Source organism: Panthera leo, chromosome B1, assembly GCF_018350215.1.
Source record: "Panthera leo isolate Ple1 chromosome B1, P.leo_Ple1_pat1.1, whole genome shotgun sequence".
NCBI lineage: Eukaryota > Metazoa > Chordata > Mammalia > Carnivora > Felidae > Panthera > Panthera leo.
Genome location: NC_056682.1, coordinates 70,856,132 through 70,883,946, shown reverse-complemented (window position 1 = coordinate 70,883,946; position 27,815 = coordinate 70,856,132). Strand labels below are relative to the sequence as shown.

The window sequence follows — 27,815 nt, the reverse complement described above, 5'->3', positions numbered from 1 at the left end:
ATAGAGAAAAAGAGGGCTACACCTTTTAACCTTCGTAAAACAGTAAACAAGGAGAGCACTGGAGGAAATAATAGAATGTAAAATGATGAATGCTTTGATTAAAAAACAAATGGAATTTTTAAAAGGATTAGAAGCTCATGCAATTAATGAAGAACAACTTACAGAAACTTGCAGACAGAATTTTACATAACTTTTTTTGGCAATAAGACCCAGAAAATGTAAAAAAGGCATGAAGAGAATGAAGTTTTGAGGACAACGGAGTAGGCCATGAGTGAAAAAAAAAATGATACATTTTAAAAGGGCCGAGGTTGCTGAAAACCTCTGCTTCCGATGCATGGAGTAATTCATAAAGTCTGAAATTCAGCTTAAGGAGACTCCTTCAGAATTCTATTCTTCTCCTTCTAAAGGAGGGAAGAAGTGTCTAATTTGTAACAATTGTCTCTATTCTTTTGGTAAGTTGGTTAACTATACAGTGTTTTATCCTTCAAAAGAATACCTACTTGTGAAGACCAAACAAAATATTCTTTCATCAGATTGTTGGAGTAAATTCTGAAAGCATCATTGTTTTTAACTAGAAAATGATACTTGCCTCAGTTAAATGATATCAAAATAGCATGTCATACTTAATATGAATTTATATATAACATGAATAGTACTTAACTGTTAGCATAAGCAACTTTATAATTTTAATGTCTGCCTTATGACTTTGCCTTTTTCCCTCCCTAGAAACAGTCAAATAATAGCAGTTCCAGTAAAATTGAAGAGTTTTGGATAACACACAATTCATCAGAAATTTTTCTTCAAAAATAAAGATTTTATTAAAATTTGGAATATTACCTAAATACAATAAATCTAGTTAAATACCTTTTACTAATAAGGGAAACATTATAAAGAAGAATTGAAAAAAAAAGAAATACATTTTCTGGTTAAAGATGACTTGAAGTAATAATAATCACTATGTACTCCAGTTTTAAAGAATTAAATGCCAAAAAAAGTTGAAAAAAAATATTGGGGGTGCCCGGGTGGCTCAGTTGGTTAAGTGTCCGACTTCAGCTCAGGCCATGATCTCATGGTTCATGGGTTCAAGCCCTGCATCAGGCTCTGTGCTAAACGCTTGCTCAGAGCCAAGAGCCTGCTTCAGATTCTGTCTCCTTTGCTCTCTGCCCCTCCCCTGCTTGCACTCTGTCTCACTCTGTCTTTCAAAAACGAATAAATGTAAAAAAAAAAAAAAAAAAAAAAAAAAAAATTAAGTGCCAGTATTTTAAAATAATTTTCAAATGACAAGGTGATTAAGAATCAAGTGCTTGTTTTCTTCTTGCTCGCTTTACAATTCTATATTGACTTGTACACATGATAAAATTTTCCTAAAATGTCAAAGGAAGCCAATGGAAGTATTTTCAATAAACATGTTGTAAATCATGCATATGCAATTGTAAATTATAAGCACATGTAAACTATACGGTTGATTAAAACCTTGGTCAAGTATAAGGAAACATCAAGGAAATACCAATTCAAAAGGTTCATTTCAACATCCTATTTAGCTAAACAATTATTTTTTCCAACTCAATAGAAAACCGTTGTTTTGAATATTTAAAGATTTCCCTTTCAACTGAAAATTGATCATGTGAAGGAAAGCTTTTAAATATTTAAGAGGAAATGAGTTCATTCTTTTGAGTATCATAAAAGACCAACTTATCTCTAATAAAAGTAATGAGATAATTGAGTTAAATCATGTCACACATTTCACCCGATTTCATTTCACTGAACTAACAGTATTTGTACATACTGCTCTTTCATTGTGAAAGCTGTATATGAGTTTATCTGAATCTTTTCTCTAGAAGTTAGTATCTGGGCAAGAAGGGTTTAGAAAGTCTAAAACATGCACAAACATACAAAAGCCGGTTGCCAACACTTTGAACGCTGATTTAAGATTTATACCTCTTTAGGATGTGAATGAAGCTCTTAGCCTTCAAAGGCTATTCATCTACCTCAGTGTTAAACACACTATTTCATGCAACTAGAAAATGAGACTGTATATGTTCACTTTAAAATGTTTACTTAACCACAATAAAAGGTTAGATAGATTTCCCAAGTGAACTGAGTTATGATACCTGCTGCAATGTGAAAATTTAAACACCCTTGCAACTTGGCTTCCACTCATTTATCATGTTTGACACAAAAGTCAAAGCCCTTTTTAAGTAAGCCTGACTTAGAAAATAAGGTATTTTCTTTTTCCGCAGTAGCAATGTATGAATGAAAACCTTAAGCCAGAGGAAGAAAAGGGGAAAAAAATGAAAAACATTAACGCAGTCCACACCGGGCTAAAAAATACAATTAAGGATTTTCAATGTGGCATATCTTATTTGAAATTTAAGCTTCCCACTTGTAAGGCTTCAAGCTCATCTAAGCTTCATTAAAATAAGTCATGTGACTATAATTTAATGTCATGAATTCTCCATAAATTCTCCAAACATTGTGAAGAGCTTCTATGCCAAAAAAAAAAAAAAAAAAAAAGAACAAAAAAGAGAAAGATCATGTCCAACACATACCTTTTTTTTTTTTTTTTTTTTAATAACTTAGCTATAGTATTATGGAAGTTTCCCTCTGCAAAATATTTGAAAAATCAAAATCGGTGTTCGGGTTCTTTATATCCTTTTCATAACTACTCCCTAAGACAATACATGCATTAGTTTGTCTTTCTAAAGAATGAAGATTTTGAGCATAGCGCCAATTAAAGTTGTTTTTCCTAGTGCAAATTTTCTTGTTCAGATTCACCCATATTGCAAGTTTTACTAAAAAGGTAATACCCACTGAAAACAAATCATGGTTACACTTCACTTTGTTCCTTGTTCATTCTTTTAAGATATTCAGCCCAAGGATATTCTATTACTGTAATGCAATCTGAGGGTGGTCTTTCTAAGATGAATGTGGTAATACTGTGATATGTTTATTCTGTGGAAAATCAATTTTGATGTCTAATTAGAAGCTTTTAAACATTTTACTCCTTGTTCCTTTGTAGAAAGACCCTTGGGAGGGGAGTTGGTTTTGTCTATATAGATGTTATCCCACACCTGCATTTTAGTTTACGTAGAGTTCCAAAAATATACACTGCTTTTCTCACACTTACTGTATGCTTAAAAAGTTAATAGTTTTGGCAAACTGCAAAGGACATCAATTTGGAAAGTGCTAAATGAATATTTGAAAGAGCTGGTTCAGTGCTGGATGCTTTTAAATACATGCTAGCCTCTGGCCAAATCTTCACTGAAGCACCAGGTGGAGAGGTGCAGGCTTAAAGGCATGGCTAGAGGGGAGATTTTTAGGCTGGAATCCTGAGATCAGCTGTCAAAAACAAGATCTGAGCTTAGAACCTGGTTTACTCCCTTTGCCTTCTTCCAGATCAACATGATAATCTACTTCAAATTTAACAAAGGCTCTATTCACAAGTGTTTCAGCCAGCCTTGCAGATCTTCATTTTCCTGTTCCTAAGTGGGAGGGAAGGGAAGTGTTCGTAAGTTATTCATCAAGTTATTCATCAAGATCCAATCTTATAAATATGTAACAGCTTTCAGCATCTGGACAGGATTCCGCTGCCCATGTACTTTAACACCAATTTCAAATATTGCTGAAAGGAAACCACGTCTGTTGGCATAGCAAAATATCATGGTTGGGCAAGTCTGAACATGACCTGCTGAGATTAAAGCTCTTGATCCAGAAGGGCTGCAACTCTTAGCAGGAAAGGGCAGGAATCGGGTTTCTTTCTGACAAGATTTAGAAGAACAAGTCTGGTGCAATCTGCCCTTGTGAATTGCTCAAACCAACTAAACCTTGTTCCTTCTATATAAATTCTCCAAACTGTCATTCCATTCTCTAGAGTGATCCTGGATAGATTTCAATGTTTCTTTTTGAGAACTTGAAAGAGATTTTTTTTTTTTTGAGTGCATTATAATTCGCCAGTTATTTCTGTTGTGTGTTCATTTGTGTCTGATATGGATACTTTCCAATCCCGACGTCACTAGGAAAATGAACTAACCTTAGAGAAGACTCAATTAACATTATTCCCAATTTCTTGACCACGTGGAATTAAGTTTAATCATCAACACTTTCACTCTTGAAGGGAGATAGGCTCATACGGTCAAGTGATCATTTCAGAGGCAGACTTTCAGAGAGAAAAATTACCATGGTGGGAATTTCTTTAGGTCATTCTTTTCTTGCTCTGAATTCTATCTTGGAAACTACTAGTCCCATTTTACGCTGAGCCACTGTTATTTTCGGTATTATTTATAGAAGTTTGCAGGCTTAGGAGATGGAAATTAATATAATCCTGACCCATGAGGAGAAGGTAGATAACGATTTTGGTTTTTCTCCCTTTTCTAGGCCCAAACCTTGTTTAGCAGCTAAGGCAGTCTTTCTTGAGTCTCTAAATCAATATACCTTCCAAATTAGATTTGAATAAGCAAAAATTCTCATGAGATATAAAAGAGGACTTCATCAAAATGATATTTTTGAATTAAAAAAATGACACAATTATTCAGCAAAACGGTCCTTTTTAATTTTCCAAACCCACTGAATTACAATGACTTCTCTTTGTATGCACTCTCATTTACTATGCAAATATGCTCAAATGTTACAAAAATGGGTTAAATATATCACTGAAGAATTTTAAACTCTACTCATTAGAAGCTATGGTAGAAGAATCTGAAACATTAGCTGTTGAGAAAATCAAATGAGGTTCGAATCTGAAGACAGAACTTACCTCTGGATTTTCTTCCAAAAACAAAAGCTTTGCCAAGAAGTTGCCAAGTTGGCCTGTATAGATCTTCCAAGTCCAATTGCCATCTATCTGGTTCAAGATACCGAATAAGATCTTCCAAGGTACTAAAGGCGGTGACTGCGTTATTAAGCAGATCCAGAGGCAAAGCTGAAGGGGGTAACACTGAAGGGCTCACGGCCTCTGTGAATTGCTGAAAGCAAAATGAATCTTACGTTAACTGTTTTAAAAATGACAATGTATTTCTTTTGGACTCATGCACGAGGTTAGGCAAACTAAGGCTGAAAATGCAAGGGAGAGGAAACTATATTCAACATAGACGAGAACTGCTTTGCAAAGACTTCATGTAGATGAATTCCAATAAATTTTCTGTGCAGTCAATGAGAAGGACATTAACTTTCATCATCACAAACCATGGCGGATGTGGATATCTGTTGCTTAAATACGAAGAAAATGTCTTCATGGCTCAATTAGGGGCTTAAAATGGAAACTATAATACAGTTTACCAGATTTGTCTTTTGCTTTTCACTTTTCATTTTCCTCAAACTGGAAAAATCACCAGGGAGTTATGCAAATGAGTGTCAGATCAATTACAAACATAATATAAAATAATTAAGCCATGAAGAATTAAGAATTAGAACAAACACAGGCGAAAAGCCTTTCACACTGGAGAAGGACTTGTTAGCCAAAGTAGCCCACAAACAAGCCATAAAAAAAAAAAAAAAACTTTGATAAATTTGCCCATACTTTTTTTTTTTTTATTAAATAAACAGGATTAAAAGACAGACACTGGGAGAACACCCTGATAAATGACATAACTGTCACAGGATTAGTGTCCAGAATATATAAAAAAACTCCAACAACTTGATAGAGAATGGGTAAATTCCAGACAAGAAGTCTGAATGGCCAATAGACATATAAAAACATGCTAAAATTCATTAGTTATCAGAGAAGTGCAAAACAACACGAGGTATTATTTCACATACAAAAAAAAGGAGATACTGCAGGCATTGAAAGGAAAGGATGGCCAAGGATGTGGGTAAATTGGAACTTCTCTGTTCCGCTTGCAGAAGTGAATGTAAATTAGGACATCCACTGCTGCTGATTTAATGGATGTACACAGGATATTAAAGATTTATATGATGTATGTCCCTGTAATTCACTTTTGTATAAAAAAAAGGGTTTATGTCCTCTTATTTGTACACATGGAAATATATGCAAAAAAATCCATCACAGTGCTGTTTGAAATAGAGAAACTTCAAAGTAATCTGAATGGCCATGGATAGAGCAATGGATTAAAATACATCATTTTTAACGGTAAACAAAAATGAGGCCACGATCTCAAGAAAAGTTCAATAACAAACTTGCCCCTCCAATCACAAATTTTTAGAGTGGACTAAAGTTAGGCAGTGGTCGATCAGAACTGAAATCGAACCAGGCAAAATAAATACGTGAACAAATGCTTAACTTAGTTATTATTCTTATTTTTAAGTTTATTTCGAGAGAGACAGAAAGAGAGCGTGGGGTGAAGGGCAGAGAGAGAGAGACAGAGAGAGAATCCCAAGTAGGCTCTGCACTGTCAGCACAGAGCTCGACGTGGTGTGCTCGAACTCATCAATCGCGAGATCATGACTGGAGCCGAAACCAAGAGTTGGACGCCTAACCAACTGAGCCGCCCAGGAGCCCCAATTATTTTTAGTTACTTATTTACTTATTTATTTAAGTAATCTCTAAACCCGACATAGGACTCGAACTCACAATCCCAAGATCAAGAGTTGCATGTTCTTCCAACTGGTCCAGCCAGGCACCCTTGTTTTTATTTATTATTATTATTTTTTTTTTTCAGAGGAGGAGAGATGAAGAGTATGGAATAAAACATTTGTGTTGGTTGCTGTTCATTACAGTAGTATTTACAATAACAGAAAATTGATAATAAATCTAAATTTATAGTATTGCAAATGTTAATTGCACTGCACTCAAACTGAAATAGTGTACCTTCATTAAACATTAAGTCCTCTAAGCATTTTTATTAACAAAAGAAATGCCTACTTTGTAGTAAATGACAAAAAAAAAAAAACCCCAGCCTATATAAATATACCTTGATTTAATATACATTACTGTATATAATATACATGTCTATATTTTTAACATTTTTATAATAAATATGGATTCCTTTTAGAGATCCAGTAAAAATAACATTTGTTGTAATAATTAAAAAAAAAACTATCATGTAAGTTCTTCCTTTTCATCTTTATTACTTGGATCCTGGGCTAGATACTGGAAACAATCTATTCTATTCAGCAGACTCTAATGTTGTCTCCTTGCCTTCAGTCTTTCTTTATTCCCTTTATTCTGTGCTGCATAACCTCGGGTTAATCTACCTAAAATAAGTTATCACTGATCATGTGATGAATCTGGACAAATGCCTAGAGTGATTTCTCATCTGGAGGATAAAATCCAAATTCCTCACCCTGCATTCAGGATCCTCACAATCTGACCTTGGCTCACCTTTCCCATTTAATCCTCTACTCATCAAAGACATGCACATTTTGTTCCAATCAATCCAGTCTCTTCACTAACTACTGCACATGTCATATTCATCGCAGACCTTGTACCTCCACCCATGCTAAATACTGCTCTCCGTCCCCCATATGCAAAGCTCTCTCCTGTGATCCGCATAATAAATCTTTACCATTTATAATGGCCTTTCTTGAAACATGATTCACCCATGAAAACTTCCTTAATAACAGGGCCATTGTTGGCCATATATCTCAATTGTGTCAATTTGAAAAAGATCCTCTCTCTGCGCTATTCTGTGGGCACACGGCTTGAAAAGCAGAAGCTGTTTTATAAATTAGAAAAAGGACAAAAGAAGAGAAAAGAAGAGGAGAAAGAAAGAAAGAAAGAAAGAAAGAAAGAAAGAAAGAGAAAGAAAGAGGAAGGGGAGGGGAGGGAAGGGGAGAAAAGAAAAGAAAAGAAAAGAAAAGAAAAGAAAAGAAAAGAGAAAAGGACCACTGTTCTCTGCGGCAGGCATATCCCCAGATGAGGCTCATAAGCTTCATGGGTGCAGATCCTTCTCTGCCCACAGGAAGAGAGGCATTTTTATAGAGCATAATCATCAGAAATGAATGTGGCAGTCTTGGGTCAACACTGATTTCATTCTTATTTTAAAGATGTAATTTCAATAATGTCAAGAGTCTGGCTAAAGTATTAGCACGAAGATGTTTTCAATTATTCGGTCCAACTTTTGAGAGTAGAAACCAAATGTAATACATTTCTGTTTACCTCTAGTATTTTTCAGTTGTCCAAGAAGTGCAAAACTGCTCTGATAGAGAATATTATAATTGATAACTATATTATGGATATAAATAAACAATTGTATGATAAAAGCTTTCATTGTTGATATAACCAATTTGGTTAATATTGATTACGTTTGTAATGTGAAAAGGTTAATGCAAATGTTTTGCAAATTTTTAAAATATAAGCCAAATGTATGTTTATATAAAGTGAAATTAAGGGCCAGTAATACTCAAAGAATAACTGAGTTATTACTCATGATTATGACGATATGAAACAAATCAAATATGTCATGATCTGCACACAGAGAGTAAATGTAGAAAGCTAATACAAAAATATATTATTCAATAAGATGTCAGAGTGCAGATGTACATTTTAGGTATGATATAAAATTGTTATTTAAGCCATTTTCAATTAGATCATAATCCAAGAATGGCTTATTTTGCTTCCGTGTTTGAGGATCTCTGCATAGAACATTCCTTTTGAAGCAACGGAAAGTTCCAACTGAAATCAATACTGCTGAAATAAGCGCAAAGTATTTATATAAAAAAAAGCAAAACAAAAGAAACCTGTACTATTGGACAAACAAAATATGCACACCTTGGGTTCCATGAAATATCAGCATATCAAATCTCCTGAAATGACAAAAGCTGGAAGAAAACAAGTTGGCATACATTACTGCATCCATATATCGGATGGTGTTATAAACCTCCAAGTTTCTAAATATTTAAATTAAAATAAGAGAAATGTTTATTTATTTATTTATTTATTTATTTATTTATTTATTTAGTTTATTTTTTGAGAGAGAGATGGAGTGAGTGGGGAAGGGGCAGAGAGAGAGGGAGACAAAGAATCTGAAGCAGGCTCCAGGCTCTGAGCTGTCAGCACAGAGCCCAACGCGGGGCTCAAACCCACGAGCCATGATATCATGACCTGAGCTGAAGTCGGATGCTCATCCGACTGAGCCACCTAGGTGCCCCTAAGATAAATTTTTTAAAAAGATAAGGATACACACATAGCAGTTTCCACCCCAACACAGGAGGGAATAATCACCTTGCTTCCCCCGGGTTCAAAGAATCAGTCTTTGGACAGAACAGAGGAAGCACTGCTTTTATTTAAGGGCTTTCTCATGACTCTTAACCACACCCGCTGGTTCCAGAACAACCCAGTCGTTCACTTCTGTAGTTCTGCTTTTCTAAGTGGTCTAAAGGGATTCTCAGAGAAAAGGGAGAGCAATGGAAAACAGAAGTTAGAGGGGAAAAAAATGCCCCCTGATCCTTTACATTTTAATTTTTCCTCTAATTAAAAACTATTCTTTTTAGTCTAAGCCATAGCCTTTCCTCCAACATTTAGTGTCTAAAGAATTCTAACAATATCTTCTATTTAAAAATACTAATGTTGGGCTACGTGCCTTAGATTGAATTGGATTTGCACATCCTTCATTCACTCTCTTCTGTTCACCATGAAAATAGATACTTACTACTAAGTTATGGGTCATCCTAAGAATATTTAGTGGATGATAATGGTCAGTAATGGAAAGCACAGTTTCTTGGTGTGCTATAACGTTAGCTAAATCCATACCCTTCCTTTAGTAAGCCAGAAAAAAAAGGTGTGTGTGTGGGGGGGGGGGGGGGGTAGTTTCTGCCACTCCGTGCAAGGTAGCAGTGACAACCAGGTGACTCTCTAGTCCCAGCCTAGATGTTCAGGTAAATTACTTGGAGGGATAGATGGTGAAAGAGCAGAAAGAGATCTGAAATCTCTATGCAGTGAAGGGTCCTGTCGAACAGTGCGTTTCTAAAATGTCAGTGCCATGTACTAAGAAGTAAGAAGGATCCTAAACAAAATGAGGTCTTTTAGATTTCTTGGTGAAAGTTACTCTGAATGACAGCATGATATGAGAGAAGAGCCCTGATCAAGAGTCAGTGAGTCTAGGCTCTAATCCTGAAGCTACTCCCATTTAGGGAAGAGAGTTTGGGCAAATACTATAACCCCTCTGAGCCTCAGTTTCTTCCTCTGTGAAGTGCTAGCTACTAAACTCAGTCACCTCTAAGTTTCTTTCCGGGTTTTAAATTTAACAATTTTATGTAATTATCAGGTACAAGAGGGCTCATTTTCTTCACATCCTCGCCAATCCCCTGATCTCTTGTGTCCCTGATGAGAGCCGTTCTGACAGTGTGAGGTGGCATTTCACTGTGGCTTTGATTTGCATTTCTCTGATGTTAGCAGTGTTAAGCATCTTTTCATGTACTGTTAGCCATTTGGATGTCTGCTTTGGAAAACAAAACAAAACAAAACAAAACAAAACAAAACAAAACATAACAAAACATGTCTATTCAGATTCTCTGCCCACTTTTTAAATCAGGTTTTGTTTTGGCTATTGAGTTGTATGAGTTGCTGATATATTTTGGATATTAGCCCCTTATCTGATACGTGGTTTGTAAATTTTCTGTCCCATTCCACAGGTTGCCTTTTTATTTGGTTGACTGTTTCTTTGATGTGCAGGAGCTTCCAGTTTGATATAGTCCTACTTATTGATTTTTGCTCTTGTTACTTGTGCTTTTGGTATTATTACCAAAAAATTCTTGGGCAGTGTTGGTGGGGATGTAAATTTGTTCAGACACTATGAAAAACAATATGGTGGTTCTGTACAAAACTAAGAAGAGAACTACCATACCACGTAGCAATCCCATTTGTGGATATATATCCAAAGACAGGAAAACAGGATATTGAAAAGATGTTTACCCTATGTTTACTGTAGCATTATTCACAATAGCCAACATATGGAAACAACCTAAGTATCCATCAAGGGATGAACGGATAAAGAAAGTATGATGTATATCGACAATGGAATATTATTCAGCCACGAGAAAGAAGAAAATCGTGACATTTGTGACAACATGGATGGAGCCTGAGGGCATTATACTATGTGACATAAGTCAGACAGAGAGAGACAAATACTGTATGATTTCACTTATATGTAGAATCTAAAAAAGCTGAACTTGTAGAAACAGAGAATATAATGGTGGTTACCAGGAGCTTGGGGGTGGGTGAGGTAGGGAGATGTTGATACAAACTAGCAGTTAAAAATTAATAAATACTAGAGATCTAATACACAGCATTATGATGATAGTTAACAGTATTGTAATATATGGTAAGAGATCTTAAATATTCTCACCACAAAAAAGAAGTCATTATGTGATGTGACTATGGCAGTAATCTTACTGCAGTATAGAAATGTATCAAAGTTACATACTGTGCAACTTAAATTTACACTATGTAACATGTCAATTACATCTCACTTTAAAAACGGAAGAGGAAAAAAGAAAAAAAAGAGTTCAATAAAGCTTCAGGAAAATTTTGGAAAGCTTCAGAACAAAACATATTCCTTAGTAAGTCTGTGATGGGGTGGAACTCTATTTTTTTTTTTTTTCCTTTAAATTCTTCCTGTTGCTTTAGATTATCAGTGAATTTTGGGAGACACTGCCCTATCACTGCTACAACTAACATAATTTTACATTGTTTGTTTGTTTGTTTGTTTGTTTGTTTTTACTATCCTGAGAGTGCACACAAGTTTACCTTGCCTTTTAAGGCAAATGTCCCTCGAAAGGCAAATATATCTAGCTTATGAATGGAAAGGCAAACATATCTAGCTCTAAGAATCAGAAGGAAACAGATTCATGTTCAGAGAATTGATATCAGTATGTTTTCAAATACATATAGGTACATGTTGGGTTATGAGATGAATTGTGTCCCCCCAAAATACCTATGTTAAAGTTGTCCTCTTCAGTACCTCAGAATGAGACTGTATTCAGAGACATGGCCTCTAAAGAGGTAATCCCGTTAAAATGAGGTCATTTGGGAGGGCCCTAATCCAATATGACTGGTCCTTCTAAGAAGAGGAAATGTGCTTATAGACATGCACAAAAGACACAGGGAGAACATGGCCATCTACAAGTCAAAGAGAAAGGCCTCAGAAGAAACCAATCCTGTTGATACCCTGATCTGGAACTTCTAGTCTCCAGAACGGTGAGAATATAAACTTCTGTTGTTTGAACCACCCAATCTGTGGTACTTTGTAAGAGCAGTCCTCGCGAGCTAAAGCATGGTGTCATCGACTTCTTAGTATCCATCACAGCAGCAAACAAAGGTTCATTTTATACTATACCCATTAAATCACTTAACATTTATTCAAAAGCTCATGAGGTGGGCGCTGTAAACAAAACAAACCAAAATACTTGCCCTGGTGAAGTTTAACTTTTATAAGCTGAGTATTCCCTATTATAGGAAAGATTTTCCCTTTCCTATTATAAGTGTAATTTTTTCTTGCCAAAACAAAGCCAAACTGAGAATCTGCTATTGTGAATCACATAAATAACCCAACCCCACATCAAACAAATCCTGGTGGGCGTGGAACATAAAAAGTGAACTAATGGGGCGCCTGGGTGGTTCAGCTAGCTGGTTAAGCGTCATGACTTCGGCTCAGGTCATGATCTCACGGTTCGTGAGTTTGAGCCCCACGTCGGGCTCTGTGCTGACAGCTCAGAGCCTGGAGCCTGCTTTGGATTCTGTGTCCCTCTCTCTCTGCCCCTCCCCCACTCATATTCTGTCTCTGTCTCTCAAAAATAAATAAACATTAAAAAAAATGTTTAAAGTGAACTTAACATGAAAAAAATAACTGAAAAATGGATATATTTCTACTTTTATTATTGAAAAATAACAGGCAGCCCTGGGTTCACATCCAGTTATGGCCATCTGAGAATCAGTGTTACGAGCTCAACACAGAAAGTTTGGCTACAAGAATGAGTCCTCTGATGGACTTCTCCATTGTTAACTTTGGAGAAATCAACATTTTTAGTGTTTTTGTATTTTACTACAGCTACTTTAAATATTTTATGCATTTATCATCTTTTCCTTTTTTAGAAAAAGAAAAGCCGACTTCCTGTTTGGAACAGTACTATCTGAATTGCTTATAATTTCACAATAAATAGTTACCTATCTTTAAAAAACCCATAGCTTGTCTTTTTATTAGGATTTTTGTGGCGAGTGCAATTTTAAAAATATAACATTTACAACGAATCTTCCCTGGACAAATACACACATACAAATGTTTACTCTGAGTAGCATAGCAACTACCACAAAACTTTTGGTGCCTACCAAGATTTACGTTGCAGCTTTCTTAGCCCTCTGCATTCAGTACCTTTCAAACTGATAAGGAGCCTTTCACTTCATTCATACCTAACAGAAGGATTAGGAAAGCCGATTAGGTTTTATTCTTGTTGCAGACATTAAATACGAATAACAAAATAAAAATCCAGGTGTTCTAAAAGAAGGGAAAAAAAAGTTCAGTCTTGTTACATCCCTTCGTAAAGGTGACTTCAATATCATTTACAGAATGTCAAGCTGGTATCATGTATATAGGTCTGACTTTTCGAAAGTTTAGGAAGCAGACAGGGCACACAGACAAAAATGCCTGCCAGGAACAACTGACGGGAGGTTCTGTAAAGACACAAGAATGCCCTGGAACAATTCATTTAAACACACTTCTTTGTCCTGCCCCTTGTTCTTATCTGAATTCATCCAAAAAGTTATCTTGGTTGTGTTTTTAAGTTATTCTTAAGCCAGCACAGAAAAGCAAATGCTTGCATTCCTACTCAAGAACAGATTTTTTTTTTTTTTTAACATTTTATTTATTTTTGAGACAGGGAGAGACAGAGCATGAACACGGGAGGGTCAGAGAGAGGGAGACACAGAATCTGAAACAGGCTCCAGGCTCTGAGCTGTCAGCACAGAGCCCGACGCGGGGCTCGAACTCACGGACCGCGAGATCATGACCTGAGCCGAAGTCGGCCGCTCAACCAACTGAGCCACCCAGGCGCCCCAAGAACAGATGTTTTAATACTGTGTGGGTAATGCAGATTATAGATTTAAGTGAGAAATCCTAGGGAAGGTGGCCGGTTGTATTCACGTCAAGTCTTAATATGAGAAGTTCTGACTAAAAGAGCATGGTAATTGAGAAAAATTTGACATATCTATGCAACCAATCGTAGTGACAGGCCAGTATGAAAAGCGAGAAATGTTTATCACCCAGAACTTTTTTAAAAGCAGTGATTTCAAGGCTCAAACCTGACCCTGACCTTTAAACGCTGAGAGCTTTGTGGTTTCGGGCAAACCCTGAGCAGCAGCAGGACTCTGCCTGGGCCCAAATATGGAAAAAGAGATGACTAGCGGTGCTGAAAATGTTGTCTTTAAAAAAGTAATGTTGATGTTCATAGCACAGCTTCTTACTCAATCAGTGGATGAAATAATTGCTACCAGCTCCGTTTTCCTATCAGCATGAAACTGGAGAATGACCACAATCTGACTACATTGACAAATTCCGGCATGGTTATCCTCAAATCCTCCTCACCTAAAGTGTTTGCGGTCTGCAGGCACCTCAATTAAATAATTTCACCCTGATGCTAATGCCTTAGGTTGGAAGGTCTCACAGAAGCCAACCCTCTGCCAGGGAGCAGGCTGACTGCGGGCTGGGGAATCAGCATTAACACACAGTTTTTCACTTCCTAGGTAAAACTGTGGATTAGAAGTAATAATCTATACTGAAAACTAGAATCCCATGAGACAACTAAATAACATACTCCCAAGCACATTTTCCACAATGGCATCTGTGGGAAGCCAAAATTAAGGGTGTTTTTTTTTTCTACTAAGAGTTTAAAAATTATTCCCCTGAATCGAAAAATGTGACAGGCCATAAAAAGCTGAAACAACATGTAGCAGCTGCAAGTGTTTAACAACAAAACATCACAGGACTTTCTTTCCTAATCTTATTATACTGAGTGTTTGTAAATTTGCTTTGTTACAGTACTCGAGAAATGATTGATAGTAAGAAACTTCAACTGAAAGAGAATGTAAACTAAGAACTGTTAGAAGAAAAACACATCCTCACTGAAACACGTGCAATACTGTTCACCTTGAACCAAAATCCCTAAGACTCTCTTATAGAAATGTCTCTTCTAGTTCAACATCTATCCTAATTCAATCTATTCAATTCAACAGCCAATAAGGGAAATTTTTGGAATGCTTTGTAAAGATCTGGCTGAGAAATGATGCCTTATATTGGCAGATATTTTCGACTATATGTTCAATAAATTCAATAGTCAGATAAGACCCTCAACCTCATTTGAGTTTTGTATGGGAGGAAGACCTTCCTTGGGTAAGAAACAATGGTACAGTTATGTATTTTTAAATTGCTTGACAGTGTAAGAGTGGGAGCATGTAGCTGAAACTGGAGACAGTGACAAAAAAAAACCCTCAGGACATGGTTGTGAGGAGTAAAATGAGACTATCTAATGGAAGTAGTTCACATGTATATAAAGTAGAAAGGTCACCACCAATGACTTCCTCCTGCCCCCACACCAGCTTGAATCCAATGGTCCATTTTCTCAGTCTTTGTCCTAACTTACAAGCAGCTTTCTAAGTCTTCTTCCTATCCCAAGAGATCTTCTCCTTAGCTCTGTCTACTGGTTCCTCTTGATCACTTTGCCTTTGTGTGCTGGAGTGTTCCAAGGTTTATTGCTTGGACCTCTTCTATTTTCTGTCTACATTCTTTCCTCTGGTGATCTCACACAGTTTCAAAGCATTGCACGTGATTTACATGCTGACCAGCATCAAATCCCTATGTCTAACCTGCACCTTTTTGCTATCACAGCAATGGCAACTCCATCATCTGGACTCATCCTCTGCACCTCTCCTTTGCTTACATTCCACATCCCACATCAAATTATCTTGCTTCTATCTTCAGATTATGTGTAGAATCTGACCACTTTTCATCACCTCCACGGCTACCATTTTATAATCCAGGCTACCATCTGCAATAATCTGACTGGCCTCCCTGTTTTTGCCTTTGCCTTTGTCGAATGAATGAAATAACAGAGCTTTACACTTTCAACCACAAATGGTAGACATATTTTTATTGTTTTAATTTTTCTAGAAATATGTAACTGTTTTTAAACATCATATTTTAAAAATCATGGCTTTTATTTTAAACATTCTATTGATTACTCACAGTAAAACCTGATGGAAGAAGTTGGTACAGATTTTACACACGTCTTTTCACCCATTATGCCTTCTGAAAGTGGCTGTTCATCCTGCCCTGGGATACATTCTATCTGCTCAGAAGGCACTCAGTAATTGTTCCACAGCCTGCAGATGATATAAATTATGTCCTCTTCAGAGTAGGACAGCCATGCCCACCAGCCAAGAAAACTGGGTGTTTCTGTAAATTACATGGTGAACATCTTAGTTATGTGTGTGTCTGTAGCGATAACTGTTCAAAGCACAGAAAAGTATCACTTCCCTTAGAAAACTGTTTTAAAGATTAAGTAAAATAGTATAATTTAAATTTTTAATAAAAATTGAGCCTTATATATATTAGGCATTATCATGCAGTTTTTATCGTGCATTGCATTAATCATATTATATCAACTTTAGTCAAGATAAAAAAAATATTTTAAGAAATTTAGTTCATGATTTATGTTGGTTTGTGCCGTATGGAATGACATTACCTATTTAGTCAATGTTCACTGATATCCCCACCCAACATTCTTATAACACAGACACGGCAAATCAGAACTTGTTCTGCCCCAGAGGGGAAATCTTTGTTCAAACTCCTTTCTCTGTTAAAGCAGATTTATATTCAGTAGTTCTTCTCAGGGGACAAACAGGAATTTCACAACAGCAAGGTAAGTGAATGCATGTCTAGGTATGTTTATGGCCATGAACAACTCTATGCTGAGGAACTTTAAAAATATATATAATAATGTCCTTAGCTCACATCTCTAATTTCAGTTTCTGGAATCTTTATTTCTAGTCTATAAAGTCTTTCTATGAAATTAAACAAATAAAACCCCACCAAAAATGTAGGATTTCACTAGTCAGACCCCCTGTGTAACTGTTATCTTAACTACAGTGTGTGGGATTGTACTGAAACAAACTCCTTTAAAGTAACTATTCAGCAAAAAGTGAATTTCATTTCAATGATGGAGGAAAATATGGATGACAACTATGTTATCAAGTGCTAGGTCACTTCCTTCTACATTTTAAATCACTCTGTGATATTCCTATTTTGCCATAAAGTCTTCAATGCTCATCTCCAAATCCGAACACTTCCGAAAAAGAAAAGTATACGCTTATTTTATGTTCTTTCCTTATGTCCTTTCACACTGGTCACTACACTAAAATGAAGCTGTGTCACATGGTCAGAATTCTGGGCAGGTCAAGGGAAATCACCCATGGCCAAGGACAGCGTAGAATATTCTTGTGAAAAGTTGCTGCTGCCTTTAGCCCCAAACACACCTGAGAAGTCTTTTCCTCCTGTTGCTAGAAGCAAGGTATGATTTTGAAATTGGGGGCAGATGAAAGTGCAGTCATCTCACAAAGTGTGATATGACTATTATGTGCTGGTACTGAGATGATGAAGATAAATCGCCATTGTGCTGTTCTCATCTTCAGGTGGGTACACAGGTATCCCTTGGGTAAGGACTACAACAGGGGTTAAAAACTAAGTGCTGTGAGAGCACTTCATTCCACCCGGAAGAATTAAGGGGAGCCTACAAGAAGAGGTTAAAATTCATGTTGAGATCAGAGAAGAAGAAAGCACTCACACAGATTAGAAGGCAGCACTTCTGATATTTACAAAGAACCAGAGCTGGGAGAAAGGACAGCGCTGGGGTCAAAGGCAGAGAAAGAGTGTGGCTGAAGCACGGCCACAGTGGGGTGGGCAGGGGGCAGGGGAGCAGGAGGGCAGGTGCTGGTAGGGGAGGATGCCGGCGGTGGAGAGCGGGGTTTGACTGATTAGGAAGCCTGTGTGTGCGCCAAGCTATGGAATTTGCATCTAATCCGCAAGGGGCAGGAGAATCCAAAGAGACTGAGAGAGGTGGGATATCATCAAGTTCTACTTCTCTTCTGTGTGAGGAGCTGAGGAAAGAGGTGGGAGGACTCTGGTAGCAGTCATAAAGAAGGCTTTGAACCTTTGCATGTGCTGTTTCCCTTTGTCAAGAATTACCTTTCTCCCTTCTTCGTTTGGCTAAAGGTGACTGATCAGTAAGGAGTCAACTCCTCCAGGAGGGTTTCACTAACCATGCTTTTGCATCTCCAGATCACTACCGCCATGCTGGTTGCCCTTTACTTATCCTCTGCAACATCTCTACCAGTACACCGAAATGAAATTATTGTCCCTCTCTCCCCCACTTGCCCATAAAGTATTTCAGAGCAGAGGTGAAGTCTTATGTCCCTCGGATAACTTTGATCCCTAGGAGCTTTTAAAATCTGACAGACAAAATAGGAATGAAGTATTTTTTTTTTAAAGTATGCTTTATAATCTGATGACCACCGTTGAGGAAAAGAAATGAAGGGAAGGGTGTCAAAGTCTGTCACCATGGTAGAATCAACAGGAATTGGCAGGTGATGGAACAGGGAATAAAGAAAAGAAAAGCCCAGCAAGATATTAAATATTTCTAGAGACAATGAGCTGAGTGACAAAATAGGTAAGGATGAAAGAAGGAAAGGGCTCAGGTTGGGTCATTTTAAGCAGAGGAGTTACGGAGTATTGGCATGGAAATGTCCAATGGACAACTGCAGACATTTCCATGGCATTAAAGACCGAGGATTGGATAGGGATAGAGAGTAACAATCATTAACATATATAAGGTTAGTTCGAGCCACAGAAAACCAGAACAAATGTAATGAGTCGAGAAGATAATAATCAAAGAGAGGAAATTGGGATTTCCAATATTCAGATGCTAGGCTAAGGCACAGGAGCCAGCACAGGTGCCTGAAATAGATCAGCCAAAAGGGCTAGAAGAGAGCTGGGGTGCCCTGGATGCATTAGCAATTCTGTAGCCAAAGGAGAGGAGAATTCTGACAGGTGGAGATGGACGGCAACATCAGAGTGATGGAAAGATCAAGAAGGAAGAGGGATACAAATAAGCCACTGTAGTTCTTAAACAGGTGGTCTGTACCCTTAGAAGTTTCAGCAAAGTGAGTAGAAAAGAAAAAGAGCCATTAAGAAAAAGGAGCAGGGGCACCTGGGTGGCTCTGTCAGTTGAGCGGACAACTTCGGCTCAGGTCATGATCTCACGGTTCCTGAGTTTGAGCCCCACGTCTGGCTCTGTGCTGATGGCTCAGAGCCTGGGGCCTGCTTCAGACTCTGCATCTCCCTCTCTCTCTACCGCTTGCCTACTCACACTCTGCCTCTCTGTCTCTCTGTCTCTGGCTCTTTCTCAAAAATAAATAAACATCAAATTTTTTTTAAAGAAAAAGGAGGATAAATGGAGACAGTGAGTAGAAGTTACTTCATTAAGCTTGACAGTGAGAAAAAAAGGAGACAGGTTAATGGGTTTATGGGAAGGATGATTACAAAAAGGCTTACTATACATAATAGGGGGAGGTATCTCTGTATATTTGCAATCAGTAAAGAAGAGGCCTAATGAAGAAAACAAAAGGAGTTTGAAGTCTGGGGAGAGTTAGGTCCACTGCAGGTAAGGACAGGGCAAGAACACCTGCCTCATAAACTGTGTGGAAGATTAAGAGGTCACAGTGTTTCTGAGGGACAATATTTTCCACAAGCCTTAAAAATGCTCACTTTTTAAGATCTTACAATTTCTTATTTAGAATTTTACCCTAAGAAAATAATCAGAGCTAGTATCTAAGGATATTCATTGTAGCATGAAGAGTAAAATTAAATAAAAACCTAAGTGTTCATAAAAGGAAGATTGTTAAGTAAAAGCGATTATAACATACGCATGTATAGAGCATGGTCATTATGTTGCCAATGATTTTAGTGTATGTTGGAACAAGGGAGAAATGAGCCCTGACAGCTCAGTGATATAACTATGTCCAAGCTAAACTATAAAGCAAACAAGAGGATTTACGTTCTTGCATTTGCATTGTGCAAAGAGACTGAAGAAGAACCAGCTTAACATCTCATTCATTGTTCCCTAGTTTAAGGTTAATAAACATCTAAAAATAGACTCCTCAGATGTCACTCTCATATGCAGGGCTCCTACTGGCTACCGAAGTCTTGAAACGGAGCAGCCGGCATTTGTCAGGACAACTGAGACTGGGCTGTGATTCTAAAAAGTATAACATTCACATGTTTAAAGAAAGTAAAATTCTATCAGTCAGAATCAACTAAATGGATTATTAAAATAACAACCAATTTCTGTATGTAGAATCTAATGCATGGATTGGGGAGAGCTGCAATACGTGGGAGGTGCAAAGTCATGGTGAAGTTTAATAAAGTTCAAGGTCAATTTATAGCTGTCTTCTCATATTATTTTTCTTTGTCTTGTTTTTTACCTGGCTTTTCTACTCTGTCACCTTTGCCCCAAATGTCTGATGCTCTGGAGCCATCTTTACTCTCCTCACACCATCTTGCTTTATAAAAATCCTCATTGCTTCAGCTGATTTAGATAAGACACTAAGGGGGTTAAACGCGTGGAACGAGTAACTGCTACTCGATAGACAAATAGGTACATCCATAACTAATAGGCTCTTAATTATCCAAAGGTCATTCACATGATATATAAATTCATTCAATGAGTCAATATACTGAGCACCTAATATGGGTTAGACACTATGCTAGATGTCGAGGATATATCAATGAACAAATTAAATGAAGTATATATCCTACTGGAGAGAAACAGACCATAAATACAATAAATGAAACAAAGGGATCATTGGATGGTGAGATGTACTATAGGAGAAAAGTAAAGTGGGGAGGGGATAAGACAGGCAGAGATGGTCTCCGTGAGAAGGTAACATTCAAGCAAAAGTTAAAGGAGGAGAGAGTGTAAGTCATGTGGCTCCCTGAGGAAGATAATTCTAGGTATACAGAGTGGGAGGGCAAATAATCCGAGGTAGGAAGTATGTCTGGTTTATTTGAGGAATAGCAAGGATGGGGCCCTGTAACTAGATCAGAGATAGTGGAGGGCCAGATAATATGGGATATTGTAGGTCTCTGTAAGGATTAAGAGTTTTCTCTGGGTGATCTGGAAGTAGAGTTGCCAGATAAAACACAGGATGCCCAGTTACATTTAAATTTCAGATAACCAACAAATAACTTTTTAACATAAGTATGACCCAAAAGTTATGTAGTCATTCATTGTTTAGCTGAAATTAAAATGAACTGGGCATCCTACGTTTTAATTCGCTAATTCTGGTAACCCTAGAAAGGCGTCATTGGAGAGTTTCAAGCAAAGGAGTGACATTACGTGACTAATGTTTACAGAGGATCATACTGCTGTGCTGAAAAGATATTGTAGGAAGGCAAAGATGGAAATAGGAAGGCACTTACTAGGTAGTTCCAATAATCCAAATGGGAGGGCTGAGGAGGTAGCTGGACATCCAAGAGAAGATTTCAGGTTAGATGTAGGGGCTGGCTATGTAAACTTGGAAGCCAATGGCTTAAGGATAGCACCCAAGCCATGAGATGGGATGAGACTGCCAAACGAGTTGGTGTTGATGAGGAAGAGGTGAGTACCATGGTCTCCCAGTCTGGATGAAGTGGTCTTGATTCAAAAGGGAATGACCCTAGGGATATTCTCATAAAGTCAGGTCAGAGAGAGGAGTTGGAATCAGTAAAGGGAACTGAAAAGGAGTAGTCAGTGAGGCAGGAGGAAAATGGAGAGTGTGATGATCTAAGACCAAGGTGAAAAAGCGTTCAGCGGAAGGTAATGAGGATCAGCTGTGTCAAACACCGATGACAGGTCTAAGACGAGGGAGACGGAGAACTTCCCACTGGATTTGGCACTATACATTCATAGGAGACCTTACCAGGTGCAACTCTGGTAGAACGGTAGGGGTGGAAACTCGCTGAGTGGAAATTAGGAGAGAATAAAAGGAGAGCAATCAGAGACAGCAAACGTAAAGAACTATTCTGAGGAGTTGCTGACGAGGGGAGCAAACAACAGCTCTAGTAGCTGGATGGGGATATGGGATCAAGAGAATGACATATTTTTTTATAAGATGAGGGAAAGAGTAGCATGTTTGTATGCTGAAAGGAATGAACCAGTAGAGTAAAAAAATAAGATGGCTGGTGCGTGTGTGTGCACGTGTGTGTGGTGGGGGAGAGAGGCATGCAGGCGCATCCTTGAAGATTTGACAAGAAGATATGGAAGAGATGGAATTAGGCGGACACCCCAGTTCTCCAAGGTTGACCCAAGGTCATAGGGGGGCCAGGTGTTGCGATACAGATGAGAGATGGGGAAAGGGGATGGGGAGAGCTTGTGGAAGTCCTCTTCTGAGTGCCCGTATTCTTATGAAACGGGAAGCAAAATTCTCTGAGAGCGAGGATGGGAGAGATGATGCTGGAGGTTTGAAGAGAGAATAAAGGTAAAATGGCAGTTGTGGACTCTGGGAGAGAGGATGGGCAGAGAAACGGTAGGATGATTGTCCAGCATCACCACAGAACATTTGAATCTAAAACAGAAGTAGTTTCAGTTAGAATGACAACAGGAGTTCATTTGTGGACGCCATCCATGGTGTTGGGACGTAACTTTGTGGCTGGGTATTTCCAGAAGCTTCTTAAATCGGGTGCACTTGCCAAAAATCTCAGGCGAGGAGACCCACGGACAAGGGGTCACACAGGCAAATGCTGCGGTGATGGGGGCACAGAAAAGCCCAGGGCAAACACTGAGCACGAAGGAAGACAAAGAAACGGCGAGCTCAGGAAAGAATGTCACAGAGCATCACTAGAACCTCCAGTGTGTTCTGAGATTAATGAGGACTTCCAGAATGTTGTTGCTGAGGCCCTGTAAGAAGCTATGAGAGACTCAACAAGAGTCTATACCAACCTATTTTTTAGACACTTTTAAAGACAAACCGGTACAAAAAGGTTGTTCTAAGAAGGGTTAAATTTAGATATCAGAAATGCAGCCAGGCCCCAACTCCCTATTTGAATCAAGCATTTGGCTAATTCTGTCATCACAATGAATTCAATGTTACTTCTTGTTCAATGTGGAAAAAAATGGTCAAGTTAAAAATCTAATGTTAATCATTTTTTCCTAACTGATTAGACCAGAAGAAGAGTATTTGGTGAAAAGTAATAACTTCATGAGGAACTTGCAACTTGCTGCATAAGCAGTGTAGCTGCAGACAAATCAGCTTTAAAGACACTGTTTTAGGTCCGATAATATGAATATTCATGCAATGGATGTGATGCCACTTCTCTTTCCTGTTTTTCACAAATGGTTACTTTAAAATAATGTATCTCTCTAAATGTCTTTCCTATTTTACTGATGTGGAAATAGTTTCTGGCTTCTGATGATTTTATGCAGAATATATGGAAATAATTACAGCCGAGTACCAGCGAGACTGTGGTTTTTTGATGTACCGATCAACTGCGGTTTCAGCTTCTGCTACTGTTGCTCACAATCTAGGAAGTGGTTAGTTTTGTTCTGGGGTTTAAAGCATGGCGTTATATAATTGTTGACACTGAGCTAACCTCTTTCTGATATTCGGAGCACGGTGTAATCCTGTATCAACTGTGTAAAGCAGCTTCTTCGTGAACTTTGGAAATTCTCGTGTTTTACTGACTCCACTGCTCCGGCCTGAAAGCATTTATTTCCTGTGCTAGCCCAAGTGACCAAAGCTGGTAAGATGTGAGGTTTTCCCTTGAACCAAACACGGAGGGCAGACAGAAAAACTTATGAATCTTCAGCAGCTGCCCAGAAAATTATTGTTCTGATTTCACTAAACAGTAATGCACAAAATGAGGGTGAGGCCCCTAATTCTTCACTTGAAAACTATGCACTCTGAAATGCTAAATAACGTACGCATTTGTTTTTGAAAATATGTATATAAAATTTAACCTAAGGCAAGGGACTCAGATAAGCCAAAAGCATCTATGTGGAATGGGGGTACAATGACTGGCTATCGTTGCAAAATACTTTATGTATGTCATCAGCAGGAGGCTATGAATGTCATCCAAGCTCTGCATGGACACATATGTACAAGCATACATGCACACGCCCCATCCAGAACCGCTAAAGATGTTCTTACTGAAAATTAGGCCACTTGAGGCATGGCTGACAAAACTGAAAAACTGAAGAAACTGAGGAGTATAGTCTGAGGTAGTAAAAAGTGATGGGGCATCGCTTCAAACTGGAAGGGATATTTTGAGACAATGCTGTACCACGAAAAAAAAAAAACAACATGGAATTTTGAATGAGAAAAATCTGGGCATGGACCCGGATCCACCATTTATTATTTGTGGGCATGATCACGGAAGATCACTTATTTTCTCTATGTTTTAGAGTATTTGTAAGACATAATAATAATAAATAAGCTACCTAATTTACTGGGTTGTTTTGAAGCTCTAATAAGATGGTGTGCATAAATATATTTTATAAGGTACCAAGTGGTTATGCATTTCCAGTAATGGAAAAAGTCATTAAAATCACTGCATGCAGTTTCAAAGGGAAGATTAGGACCAGTAAGAGGAGTTAAGAGAAGAAAGGTTTTGCTAAATACAAGAAAGAAATTTCTAAAAACAGTATTGGTTAAAAATGGAGTGGCCTCAACAACTAAGAGATAATGAATTCATGAGTTTTATGCCAAAGTTATTTTTGTTTGGGGAGCAAAAGGATTGTGAATCAGATGGAAGTTATGCAAAACGAATTTAAAGGTTTCTTCCAGTCTTGAAATTCTATGAACTTGTTTGGATAGAGTCAAAATAAGATGAAAAAAACCTTCAGCCTAAATTGGCCACCAGGATCCACTGCTTTGTCTTTTGCAAATCCTCCCCACCCCAAATTTTCTAAATAAAAATATGAACTTCAAGAAGTAAACACAGGAGTTTGCATCAATTGTTTATTCAGATTTTTAAAAAAATCAATATTACCTAATCAAGTGAACATGTTAATGTATGTGAAAGTATTGTGTAATTTGAAAGGCAAACCAGAAGCTTATGTATAGATACTATGATGCTACACTGAGAAATGGGTAATTCAATTAACAAGGCTAAGGGTGGGAACTTGGACATTTTTTATTACTTTATATGAGCTGAATCTCTTTTCCTGTCTCCTTTTAGTTTTTTTTTTTTTTTTTTTTAAAGTTTCACTCATTTAAGTAATCTCTACACCCAACATGGGGCTCGAACTCATGACCCCGAGGAAAAAGAGTCTTATGCTCTTCCAACTGAGCCAGCCCGGTGTCCCCGGCACCCCCCGTCTCACTTTTAAATTTTAGTTCCTACGTAAGCATCAGTTTCACATCTGGATGGTGGCAGTGATTTCTCAGGCAAACCGCTAAGGGTTTTCCCAGGATGAACATCCATATTAAGCACAGGATTGCTGCTCCCCAGCTTTGGGCTCTAGGACTTTGGTTTACCACAAAAGAGTCCAGAGGCAGGCAGTTTTCCAGACAGTGCTATTTATGACTGTGCTATTGGCTATCACAGAGACATCTGCCACCACGGCACCCATGAAAGATACTATTTATCATTCATTCATTCATTCATTCACTTCAAGCTCATTAGAATTCTGGAGTGCTTACTATGTGCCAGGTCCTCTGCTAAGAAGTGAGAATACGATAGTCAATAAAACAGTTTTGCATGGCAAGGCATTTAGAGCAAATGCAAAAAGTATATTTATTAATGTTTATGATATTCAATTTATGATACATTTATTGGGAACTTAAAATTTTAAAAAAAGATCTGTCTTTAATACATCCGAGCTAAGAAGACTCAAACATGAATTTTCTTTTTCAAGTAATCTCTACCCCCAACATGGGGCTCGAACTCAAGACCCCGATATCAAGAGTCGCACATTTTGCTGACTGAGCCAGCCAGGTGCTGAGATTAACGAGGATTTTCTTTTTTTTATCAAGAATATATTAAAAACAGCTTTATGAAATCAAAAAGCAAAACACAGAAAACATGAAAAGTGTACCAAAATGAACTAATAAAAAGGAGTTATTTAAAATAAGGCTTGAATTCTAAAGAATTGATCCACACATCAACCGAAGAAAAATCTGTTAAACGTGAAGTCGTGTGAAGATTTTACAACAGTTAAATAAGTTTTAAAATATAAAGTGCTACATATTAATTACTTAGCTTTACTTCCCATTATGCATACCCCAACAAAATTGTTCTAAAAGCAATAAAATATGTTAGTAGCAGTAACCTTCCAAAGATGCAATACAAAGGCAAGTCTCAAAATAAATTAAAAACATGTACTCACTGCCTAATATGTATAGGTATGGTGGCAACAATGTAACACCCTGTCTAAAATGGCTTAAAAACCTAATCTCCATTTGGCCATCAACTTTCAAATCTATTCTAGGAAGGCCTGGAAACTTTGATATGCCTAATGAAACCCTCCCGTTTATTATTCATAGAGATCAAAAGGGATATATGAAAAGTAGTTTCACCGTGGTTAACATCTGTAAATATTTTCTCTCAATCCCAAGGGTCAAGAAAAAAGTCTAGCGTCTTTGTCTATGCTTAAAACAAATGTAACAACAGACCGAAGTTCTTTATGTCCTCAAAAGTACAGCACTGGGGACATGGGTGGGGGTGAGTAGGAAAATGGTTAATTAAGTACTAATATCTGTATGATTCACAAATGGGTAAGAAGTTTTAAAAGTACAGATTTCATTGGAGCCACAATCCGAATATATGAAGGAAAATACAATTGTATTAATAACGCTTCTTCATACGAATCAAGTGACAGTGTATTTGTGGAATGCTTGAACCAATTAGGAACTGAATTTAAACCTCAAAGTCACACTCCATGAAAAACACTTTGCATCAATCATTAAGCATCACAAATATCCCTAAGATTGTTCTAAAAGTAATGAAAACATGTTAGTAGTGATAACTTTACACAGATGCAATGCACAGGTAAAAATCACAGAGCCGATTTTGAAAAACAAAAGCAAACATGTCAAGCTCAGAAAGTTTAAGAAGAGCGGGGAAACAAGGGAGCATGCATGAGCAGAGAAAGATTTTGAAACTACAGTATCTCCCAAGCAAAACGTCTCAATTGAGTGACAAGTTATTTTTACCAAAAATGCTCTATCTTCAGGCAGAAATGCCATTAATACACAAAGAGTAAATACCACTAAAGGCCTCATTTCATGTAGTATGCCTAGTTCAGGAAGCCTAGAGACCTGTCTAAACATTAAAAAATGGGCTTTCCAAAACCTTTAATCTGTGTTTCCAATTATACCATGGAGGGCACAGAGAACAAAGTTCACACTCCCACATTTTATAAGTACTACCACGGGACAGTTATAAGTAGCTCTAGCTTCTTTCATGGTTTCACCGCAAACATAAAGATAGCCAGAGGGCAGGAAGCAAGCAATCTCTTTCACCTGTGCTCATGGCCACTGGCAAACAGTTACTGGGCCGGGTGGACTGTTGGTTCAAAAACCATTAGTGGATCCCCCCACTAAAAGACCCATGAGTTTTTCAAAAGTAAGTGTGAGAGCAAATTAAACCAACAGGGTGTGACTGCAATCACGTTATCCATTTGGTTTCACAGAGTGTTAAGTAGGCATTCAATAAATAGTTCTTAGCATCACTAAAGTAGGAGGAACATTCTGAGAAGCGATCATCGGGGACAAGTTACTAAAAAGCAGTAAGTTTTGAATAGGTCGACATTAATGGAAGACCAGGTATATTCTTTCATTTATAAATGATACATCTTTTACAATCTAGATCGGATTTTTCAAATTCAAGCTGTAACACATT

The 27,815-nt window shown here is 37.6% G+C and overlaps 1 protein-coding gene across 3 annotated transcripts in view; it reads right to left on the bottom strand.

Annotated features, from left to right (window-relative positions):
• The window catches only part of PDGFC (platelet derived growth factor C), a 203,367-nt gene that overhangs the window by 7,986 nt on the left and 167,566 nt on the right, over positions 1–27,815 (bottom strand). For all 3 annotated transcript variants that reach the window (XM_042935211.1, XM_042935210.1, XM_042935209.1), the window contains exon 4: positions 4,754–4,961. In XM_042935211.1, coding sequence (XP_042791145.1) covers positions 4,754–4,961 — 208 coding nt within the window. The remainder of the gene's footprint in view (positions 1–4,753; positions 4,962–27,815) is intronic.